Source organism: Centruroides sculpturatus, unplaced genomic scaffold, assembly GCF_000671375.1.
Source record: "Centruroides sculpturatus isolate CEXI.00-Female unplaced genomic scaffold, Cexi_2.0 scaffold240, whole genome shotgun sequence".
Lineage (NCBI taxonomy): Eukaryota > Metazoa > Arthropoda > Arachnida > Scorpiones > Buthidae > Centruroides > Centruroides sculpturatus.
The window spans coordinates 625,515-637,102 of NW_019384461.1; the positions used below are offsets into that span (position 1 = coordinate 625,515).

Here is an 11,588-nt window from a genome sequence, read left to right on the forward strand (position 1 = left end):
CTCTCCCCATTCGACAAGAAAGTTTTTGTCAACTTTCACTCCTGATGATTTCTTGCTTTGTTTCAATTGAAATCACCTTTCTGTTTTTTTTAGAAGCCATGATGCATTATAAATGACTTAACTTGCCAGATTATATAATACAAATAATTCTTTATTAATTAAGATCACTAAACACTTCTACAAGCTACTCTCGCTCCGTTTGTTTTTTACAACCTCTTTTCGTCCCGCCACCTCAGCATCTACACAATTACATTTCGTTTATTTGAATCATCAACATATACTGTATTACATTACATTTAATGTTTATTTAAATCATCAACATATATTACATTACATTTCTACTTCAGATATACTAATAATACTAATATATCCTAAAAATAGCAGATTGTCATTGGCAATGGCAAAAGAGTGGAAACATCATTCGCACTTGTTCAAAGAAAGTCCATTGTTCGTCTCACGTAATTGCCGAACGGAAAGTCCGTTGTTTGCAGCAAGTCAGTTGCTCGAGTCACGTAATGGTCAAACAGAAAGTCCGTTATTCGCAGCGTCCATTATTCGAGGCGTACGTTATACGAGGCACCACTGTACAAAAGACTATACAACAAAGAGTCCTCCCCTGTCCTTTTTCACACCTCAGGAAATAAGTCTTACAGTGGAGTTGACTTTTATTTAGAGGCTACTCATCCTCCTCACTATGCAAAACATTATAAAAAATTCTCTCTGGTGATGTGGCACAAGTAAAAAATATAGTATACATTGTGATATAGAAAATATAATAAACAAAAGGACATGGGAAAACTCTTTGTTGTATGAATATCATTATTTTTATATTATTATAGATAGCAATTAAAGAAATGAATGATAATTAATTTGTATATTCTTTGTCTGATTTAAAATAATTCTAAGTATTCACTGGTCTATTGAAATATATCACAATATTATTGAGATTACTAGATAAAATAACATATTTTTCATAAATAATTTGAAATGTATGAATAAAATAGTATCCTGTTAAGGAATGTTCTCTATATTATAATTCTCTATATTTTGACAACAGAAATAAGAAAACAGTGAACAAGTAAATTATTATTGAAAATTTTGTTTTGTATTTAAATATTTCATACTACTATAAACTGTTAATTTCAATAACAATAAAACTGATTTATCAGAAATTTAAATATCTGATAAAGAAGTCATAATGAGTTATTGCTCATAATTCACTAACTTGGATTTCAAATCAAATTCAATCTAAGATCATAAAATCTCTTTAGCTTCAACAACTGAATTCACTATTTTTAATATTTATCAAGCAAACCTAATCAATCACAAATGCAAACCTCTTGGTCTATATCTTCTGATTATAATATGCTTTAAGCATAGTATATCATACTATGCTTTAAGCATAGTATGATATACTATTTCTTCTTTTATGTTTGAGAATTATTAATAATAGAGTAATTAAATATTTAGGTTTGAATATTTTTCTATATTCAAACCTAAATATCCCAAATTTATGAAGATGGAAACTTCATAATGAGGCAACTGAATGTAGCAACTACTGAATAAGTAATGGCAGGATTATTGCTTATATTTAAGAAATTTAAATGTATCTTTTCATTTCTTTAAAACACAAAGCAAAGAAAACAACATAGATATAAACTTTTAATACAGGGTGTCCCATCAAGACTGCATAAACACTGCAGAGTGAGAATCCTCACTCAGAGTACATAAAAAATGACCCAAAAACCATACATCTAAGACCCATAGTTTTTGAAAAAAATACAAAAGAAACAGTATGACTTCACATCTGATGCATGAAAAATAAGCTTTATTGATAACATGAACATTGGTACTTTCATATGACATTATGCTTACATAGAAAATGACCACCATTCATATCAAAGCACGTATGCCCATGATGTAGAATGGCTGACTACACATGATCCAGCATTGTGTTGTCCACAAAAGTGAACACAGCATGAAGACAAGCAACCAAGTGGCTTTCTGTAGTCTTCAACAGTCACAACAGCCACATGTGGTTAGAGTCCAATCCTCATGCAATCTGCCCAAAGACACTAAGTCTGCTGATCTGTAAATGTTTGGGCCAGCATACTGGGCAATCACATTATTGGACCATGTCTACTGCCTCAACGACTCAGACATTCATACTTGGTATTTCTCCATGATGTACTAACTGATTGCCTTGATGACTTATCCTTATTGGCAATACATGGCCTATGGTTCAGCATGATGTACCACAAGTGCATTTCTGTTCATTTGTACATGATTAGTTGGATAAGTCGCTGGATTAGGGGTCAAGTTGTATGGCTGCCACATTGCCAGATATGACACCTTTGGATTTCTGCCTATGAGGCCATCTGAAGGAATTGGTATATCAAACCCCAGTAACTACAAAAAGTGACTTGGTTGCTTGTCTTCATGCTGAGTTCACTTTCGTGGACAACACAATGCTGGATCGTGTACAGTCAGCCATTCTACAGCATTTGCATGCAAGCCTCAATATACATGGTGGTCATTTTCAGCATCTTCCTATATAAGCAAAATGCCATATACAAGTACAGATGTTCATGTTTCCAATAAAGCTTGTTTTCCATGTGTTGGATGTGATGTCATACTTTTTCTTTCACATTTTGCTCAAAAACTATGGTTCTTGGGTCAATTTTTATGTACTCTGAGCAAGGATTCTCACTCTGCAGAATTTATGCAGTCTTGAAGGGACATGCTGTATATTGATAAGAAATAAAAATATTTCAATCAAATGAATATTTATCAAATATCAATATCGTGTTCTTAATGATTATATTTTATACTACATGAAGTTTTTATTTTCATATTTAAAATTAGTTCTGTTCTTATAAAATGCTTATTTTAAATAAACTAATAGGCAAGAGAAAGGTTATTCAAAAGACAGAATGTACCTATAACAGAACAATGATATATGAGAAACATAATAAATACCCTAAAATGAAATAGAACGTTGATCAAACTTACATCGACAAAATGATCCCAGTGACTCCAGATGTATTTCAACAATTCATTTATTACTATGCTATCTCCTGAAAGTTGTTTAGACAAATGAGTAAAGTAGGTTTTTTCAAGCAATGCTTTGCTAAAAATAATAAAATAAACAATATTAGGTATTAGGTAATAAAAACCATTTCTGAATTTTAAATTATTTCATTTAAGGATATTTTAATTTTTTAATTAAGAAGTTTATAGTAAAAATTAAACTATTAGCAGATTTTAAAATTTTACAGTAAAAAATTCATTTCAGTTTCTAAATTTTTTCAAACTAAACATACCTTCTAAACATTTCATTTAAGTATTTTACTTTCTACATAAATCATTCTAATCACTTAATACAAAATAAATTCATAGAGCAAGCTTCTTTTTTTTTATATTTCCAATATTATTATTCTTTTTTACTGTGTATCATTCTCAGATCATGTTCAGTACCGAATGTCACAGGCAGGTCTAATGGCCAAGCCTGTGAAACAGTACAAAACCTTAATCAATTTGGAGAAATTCTCTGACAATATGACAAGTTGCCAGAACAATAGCTTTTTGTAAAGACCTATATAAATTTGAATGAATGTCTATTGTCTTCAGGCTTTTATCTAAAGAATATGGGATAACTCCTGTGGGAGAGGACTTTATTTTCCATTGGTATTTTATTTATTCAGAGAGTTCAGTATATTTACTTATTTTTTCTGTATAGCTATTTTGTAAATTATGTGTATTTGGTATAGTAATGTCAATAATATAGGTAGTTTTGTATGAGGATAAAATCCAGTCTATTGTGATCGTTTATCTGTTATAATTGCTCTGTCAAAATATAGTTTGTATGTTGTGTTCTCAAAGATAGTTTGTGAAATGTATAGTATTTATAATATTGTGTTTTCTTTTTTATGGCTAGTAAATGTTTCTTTGTTATATACTGGTAAATTATTTTAGCTACCTGATTATGTCTGTATAAATATTCTGTTCGAGCCCAGTTTTTACAACGTCTTGCGATATGTTATATAGTTTCTTGTGCAGAATGACATTTCCTACAAGCATCATCCATTATATGTTTGATTATGTGTTTCCTGTAGGCTCCTGTATTTCCTGATAACTTCATCCTGTATTGCAATCAAATCCATCCAGTAAATAAAGCGATAATTACAGATATGTCTTATCAGGGGACTTAGCTGAAATTGTAGTATGCCTCCTAGAAGCCAAGGTCATCCCCAAGTTCCTTCTTTAAAGTGTGTAAGCGATATATTGATGACATATGCATCATATGAAAGATGAAGCCAAATCATCAAAGAATTTATAAGATGCATGAATCACAACCCATATGGCCTTACAATTGAATTGGAACAAATAAGCAATAAGGAGGCTCAATTTTTGGACTGTAGTATAACATTCAATGGTAGCGGATATGACACAAAGATATACTGAAAACCAAGTGCTATCCCAATATACATCCTGGCTGACTCGAATGATCCATATAACTACAAAATGGCAGCTTTTAGAGCGCTTATCAGAAGAGCCTACACACATTGTAGCAAAGAACAAGACAATGGAGGGAAATAAGGAAAATAGCAGAAATTGTGGAAAGTCACAGCTACAATAAAGGCCTAATATACAGAATGGCCGATAACCAATGAAACCAGCTTGAAGACCAAGTGAATGCAATCCCAGGAAGGGATCCACGACAAGATACATCTCCCTACCGTATAGCTAAATATAGCTAACATATGAGTGCTCTATGCAGTCCCTATATCAAGAAATTGGAGCCTACACTAACACAAAAATAGCCTACAGACGTAAGCCAGACACATTTGCCATGTTGAAAAATGAGAAAGATCAAGCCAAAATCGAAAAAACACCGGGAGTGTATAAAATTCCATTAAAGGATAAAAGATTCAACAGGGACCTCGAATATGTCGGATCTACAAAAAGGTCGCTCAGACAACGCCTCTGAGCACAAAACAGACATCAAAAAAAGAAAAATAATACCACCTTAGCAATATATTCTAACGAAAACAGCATTATCCCTAACCTACAACAAGTGACAATGATTAGACAAACCCAACATATAAACCAACTATGAAATCTAGAGGTGTTAGAAATTTTTAAAGCAGACTGCAAAGTCCTGTCAATCAATTTTAAAGAAGAAAAACAACTATCAAGAGCATGGCAGGCTATTTATGATGTAACACTATAACAACTGGTGCAGGCAGACATCATTTGGAGATTCAAATTTTTAAATTTTAAAAAATAAATTCTGAAGATAGAAGCATTAGAGACCTAAATGGTTAAAAATTGGAATCACATCAGAAAACTTGTAAAACACCTGAGGAAGACCCTAGAAGTGGGTTGAAAATGTTTGTGTTATGTTTTTAAGTAGTAACTGCAAAGTTATACAAGATTAGTACAACATATCCTGTATTGCAATCATAAAACATTCTGTTTCCAAAGAGATTCCCATCTTAAAGCCAGTGATTTGATGCTACTAATCAACATTTGGCTTTGCAAGATCATGAAGTTGTTAAATGGTGGTTATAATACATTCATATCTCAACAAGAGATCAAAGCACAGCATTCATTGGTGAAATCTTTTGCATATCTTTAGCTGATGGATGGTTATCCATCAGTAAAGAGATGCAGAAAGAAAATAGCTGAAGTTTTTGATTAAATACCTTCTTAAGTGTTCCTAGTGTATTTACTAAGATCGCAACAATTCTTGTCTTCACATTCAACCTTCTATTGATTTCTATTTCTAGATCTTTATATTTACTGTTTCTGTACTTCTTTCATCACACTGTTTGAGTCATCTGAAACAGCTATATCAATCAGTAGACAAATTCCTTTTTCACTGTCATGTAATACAATATCAAGAAAGATTTTTAAGATATTCTTGTCTGTTACTATTGGCATTTTCCACATAACAGTGATATTATTCATGTTAATGACCTGGTTGGCAACATGTTTGTAATATGTATGAGATATTTCTACTTCAAATACTTATGTATTTGAAGTGGTATAGCTACCTATGATAATGTGTCTACTGGTGTACTCAGATGATGCAAATATTGTACAGCTTATAAGATGGTTTATATGTTCTAAATTATGTCATAACCTGCATTTTCTATCATCTTGTTATTTCATAATGTTCTTTTGGTGATACCTTGTATTAAATGTTTGGTCCTATGTTGCCATTATTAAACTCTAAGTATTTTCTCTTTAAACTCTAAGAGTATTTCTCTTTAAGAGTATTTTTTAGTCATTTCAAGGTTGCCTCTTTATTGAGACTGTCAGCTTATTAAAATCTGGATAGAACCATCCATACAAAGGTTCATCATTGCAGTATCCTTTGTTTCTAAATGTTAGTTTTTTAACATTTCAGACAGCAGTCTCCTGGCTTAGATACTTCTGTTTGATGTTCTATTTAATGTGCTTCTTTCCACAAGAAATATTTTTAACAGTTTGATGAATTTGTCACCTCCCAGCTCAATGTACTCACTTATGTCTTTGTAAGAATATGTAAATGTGTAACAAAATTTCAAGCAGATACAATCTAAATCAATTCTTTCCTCATTTTCTTCTCTTTATACTCTTTATATAAAGTCTATCAACATCTACCTTTTGTTAACAGATTCTCCCATAATGAAAAGCTTTCTTGTTTTCCAATCCATCATATCCATTAAGAAGTAGATAATTTTTATTTCTTTTACTGGTTTTTGTAGCATTTTGTATGGTTTTATTCTAAACAACCAGTTTTTTGTTGTGGTGAATGCTTTAATATCCATTTTTTAACCAGTCAACTATTTTAAAGCTGTTGGTTACCAACAAGGTATTGATGACTATAATCTTATTCTTTGAGTTCAGTCCCCCAAAGTATTTTATGGACTCAGCATTAACAATCTTTTTGTCCTTCACTTCAATGTTACTGATTCCATCAATTTTTTCCACTCCTAAATACTTTTAATCTCATCATTCTCTATTTTATTATTATTAATAATATAATATAATATAATGGAAAATTCAAATTAAAATTACCATGCCACATCTGTCCACTGATGAATTATTCTTGAACATGCAAGACTCATTGATGAATCATTAATACTATAAAAAAGACAGAAAAAATTTCAAATCAAACATATTAATTATGTTTATAATAATAAACCTATCTTTGATGTTTTCGTCGGCTCCCTGAGCTTTTATGATTTTATATAAATATCCTTCATCTGGTATGACTGCTGCATAATGAAGAGGAGTACGTCCTTCCTAAAAAAAATTAATTTTAAATATTAAGATAACATGTTATAAGTTAAATGTTAATTNCTACTGTATATAAACATTAAATAATTTTTTAAGTTTCTAGTCTATTTATCATTTTTTAACTTTTGTTTATAGGGCTTCAATTTGAAAAAACTGTACACCTATAAATTTCCACCATCATCCATCTGACAGTCCTTCCTTAATCTTGAGAATGGTGTTAGATAAATGAAAGTCGGGAAAGCTTAGGGGCAGGAGGTCCCAATTAACTATATATGAACTTACAGTATAGACCAGAGGTCATGTGATTTCAATTAAAAAATTTTTTTACAGAATGGCATTATGTAAATAACTGGCATGAATGATTCTATTCTTGTCAGGAAAAGTATGATAACCAGGAACAAGACACTAATAATTTGAGATCCAGATCATTTATTTTAAATTAAATAAATTAAAAATTGCCGCTCAGCATTGTGATGATGTCACAATAATTTTTGCTTTGTTTTATCTTATATTTGATCTGAATGTAAAAAAACTTGTACACATAACTACTTGCACTTATCTGTTCATTCACAAAGCTTTTAGTTTCGCATCAACAACCTACAGCACTTAGGTCAATGTAGAACCATGTGCTCCATAACTTTTTCTATGGCCAACTATCAAAATCCTTAAATGTATTTGCATAATAAGTAATTTAAAGTAGGCAAGTGAACAAAACTTATAACATCATAAGCGATAAATCTGAAGATTAGTTATCTATAGTATTCACGTTTTCTTTACAAATGTAGAATTTCTACTTACTTACTTAAAATCCTGTTTTTAGAATTTTAGTTCTAAATAATGCCATGTGCCCATTACTATAGAAAGGTTGCCCATATCTGTCTTATTTATTGATTTTAAAGCTATAGATTACACATGACAAAATGGCATTGAAAACTTTATAAATGTTTTTCAATGGTCAATACAAAGTATCATATCACAATAATTACATTTGGTAATTACATAGAAAGGTAGAATTTGCTGGTGGAAATTGTTATTGCCTCGTACAGTGTGTGAAGGGACAGAAAATAGACAAAGACTCATCTAGGTATGTATGTATGATCAAAAAGAAATATATTTTCTATAAATGTCATAATTGTCCTGGCAATTTTTTAATTTCATATTAAGTAGATTTTATTATATTTTATGATCTAATCATGATTTAATAATGGTTTTTAACTTTTTCTGTCCTGTGAATATCTTTATCAGATTCATCATAGGCTTGGATAAGCTCATAACAAGCTAGCCAAATAATCAGGTATGAAAACAGACATATCCAGATCAAAGCAAATCAACATGAAAATTACTCAGAGAGTCATGTTCATGTTGTTATTAAATATCATTATTGTATTATTTAATTTTTAGAGAAATTTTTCTAAAAATTTTTTAAAAAGTCAGTTATCATTTTTAAGATACCAGAGAAACTATTACTTACATGACTTGCAATTAATCTTTCTTTCAATGCATTCAACATATCTAAAGGAAATGTTGGTGATATCTCCAACAAAACTTTACTTCCCATCTGTTCAACTATACAACATAACATTGCATATTTACCACGTTGATGCCAAGGAGTATTTATTAATGTTTCAGTCAATTTATATGTAAACTGACTTTTTTCTGGAACTATAAAATAAAAACAATATAAGTATTATTATTTAAAATTCAAAATTATTGGTCTAAAAACTTGAGTTCATTCACAAGTCCAATTGCTGAAAGCTATTTGTTATCATATATAACTCTCAACTGACATTAAATTATAGCTACATATATAAATATATATTAATTTAGGATCATTTGTGTATATATATATACACAAATGGTCCTTATTTACAAACAAAATTTACACCATATTTGCTCTAGTTACCGTACATACAATAACTCGGTTTCTGAATAAGCTACTTCAAATGAACTGAACTGCTACTCAGCAAGAACCATCCACAGACGGCTCTTGCTGAGTAGCAGTCATCTCATTTGAAGGCAATGTCCAACTCAATGTAATAGGGTTGGAGATTTTAACTTGGCTAAATATATCAAAATACTGAATAATGCCAAATATTTGATCCATCACTAGTGCAAAGTACATTTAATATTTGATAACAAATATAATTTATTAACAATTTATTTTAAATCTTTTAAATTATTTTAAAAATTTTATCTATTCTTTAATTAATGCTCTTTACATCATTAATTATAAAATTATCTATCTATGAAGGCTTTTCTTTTTCAACCTCTGATGGTCCATAAAACAAAGACATGTAAATAACAAAATGAATTTATTACCAAAAAATAGGTACAAACATGATTACTTATTTGTCTATCTGTGGATGAACTTTGAAATCGCCTGTTCGTAGAATTTTGCCGCCAGTGACTTGAGATGGCCTTAATGACATTATTCTGAAGATCATTATTACTCTCAAACCTCTGCCCTCCTAGCCATGTTTTCAGTTCAGAAAAGAGGTAAAAATCACTCTGTGCTAAATCGGGGTTATATGTTGGGTGTTTGAAGGTGGTGAAGACTTCCACCTTTCAGACTTCCACCCAACTTGGAACTTTTTAGTGTGTGAAGACTTTCACTTCTTTCCTGAGCTGAAAGCATGGTTAGGAGGGCAGAGGTTTGAGACTAATGACAATCTTCAAAACAACATTGTTAAGGCCATCTCAAGTCACTGGCAGCAACATTCTACGAAGAGGGAATTTCTTAGCTTGTCCATAGATAGCAAATGCCTCAATCTTCATGGTGATTATGTCAAAAAGTAACCATGTTTGTACCTAACTTTCAGTAATAAATTCATCTTGTTATTTACACTTGTCTTTTTTCATGGACCATAAGAGGTTGAAAAAGAAACAGACCTCATATTAATATAAAGTACAAAAAAACAATACTAAATTTAAATTTATTATCTATATTATTTAATATTTTATTTTATAAATAAGAAAANATCATACTATGCTTTAAGCATAGTATGATATACTATTTCTTCTTTTATGTTTGAGAATTATTAATAATAGAGTAATTAAATATTTAGGTTTGAATATTTTTCTATATTCAAACCTAAATATCCCAAATTTATGAAGATGGAAACTTCATAATGAGGCAACTGAATGTAGCAACTACTGAATAAGTAATGGCAGGATTATTGCTTATATTTAAGAAATTTAAATGTATCTTTTCATTTCTTTAAAACACAAAGCAAAGAAAACAACATAGATATAAACTTTTAATACAGGGTGTCCCATCAAGACTGCATAAACACTGCAGAGTGAGAATCCTCACTCAGAGTACATAAAAAATGACCCAAAAACCATACATCTAAGACCCATAGTTTTTGAAAAAAATACAAAAGAAACAGTATGACTTCACATCTGATGCATGAAAAATAAGCTTTATTGATAACATGAACATTGGTACTTTCATATGACATTATGCTTACATAGAAAATGACCACCATTCATATCAAAGCACGTATGCCCATGATGTAGAATGGCTGACTACACATGATCCAGCATTGTGTTGTCCACAAAAGTGAACACAGCATGAAGACAAGCAACCAAGTGGCTTTCTGTAGTCTTCAACAGTCACAACAGCCACATGTGGTTAGAGTCCAATCCTCATGCAATCTGCCCAAAGACACTAAGTCTGCTGATCTGTAAATGTTTGGGCCAGCATACTGGGCAATCACATTATTGGACCATGTCTACTGCCTCAACGACTCAGACATTCATACTTGGTATTTCTCCATGATGTACTAACTGATTGCCTTGATGACTTATCCTTATTGGCAATACATGGCCTATGGTTCAGCATGATGTACCACAAGTGCATTTCTGTTCATTTGTACATGATTAGTTGGATAAGTCGCTGGATTAGGGGTCAAGTTGTATGGCTGCCACATTGCCAGATATGACACCTTTGGATTTCTGCCTATGAGGCCATCTGAAGGAATTGGTATATCAAACCCCAGTAACTACAAAAAGTGACTTGGTTGCTTGTCTTCATGCTGAGTTCACTTTCGTGGACAACACAATGCTGGATCGTGTACAGTCAGCCATTCTACAGCATTTGCATGCAAGCCTCAATATACATGGTGGTCATTTTCAGCATCTTCCTATATAAGCAAAATGCCATATACAAGTACAGATGTTCATGTTTCCAATAAAGCTTGTTTTCCATGTGTTGGATGTGATGTCATACTTTTTCTTTCACATTTTGCTCAAAAACTATGGTTCTTGGGTCAATTTTTATGTACTCTGAGCAAGGA

At 31.2% G+C, this 11,588-nt stretch overlaps 1 protein-coding gene across 1 annotated transcript in view; it reads right to left on the reverse strand.

Moving 5' to 3' along the window:
* LOC111620857 (thyroid adenoma-associated protein homolog) overlaps positions 1 to 8,848 on the reverse strand; it is a 17,662-nt gene extending 8,814 nt beyond the window's left edge. Inside the window, exons 1-4 of the mRNA XM_023362858.1 lie at positions 8,762 to 8,848; positions 7,196 to 7,296; positions 7,069 to 7,134; positions 3,013 to 3,130 (exon numbers count right to left, since the gene is read on the reverse strand). Coding sequence (XP_023218626.1) covers positions 3,013 to 3,130; positions 7,069 to 7,134; positions 7,196 to 7,296; positions 8,762 to 8,848 — 372 coding nt within the window. The remainder of the gene's footprint in view (positions 1 to 3,012; positions 3,131 to 7,068; positions 7,135 to 7,195; positions 7,297 to 8,761) is intronic.
* Positions 8,849 to 11,588: the final 2,740 nt, after the last annotated feature.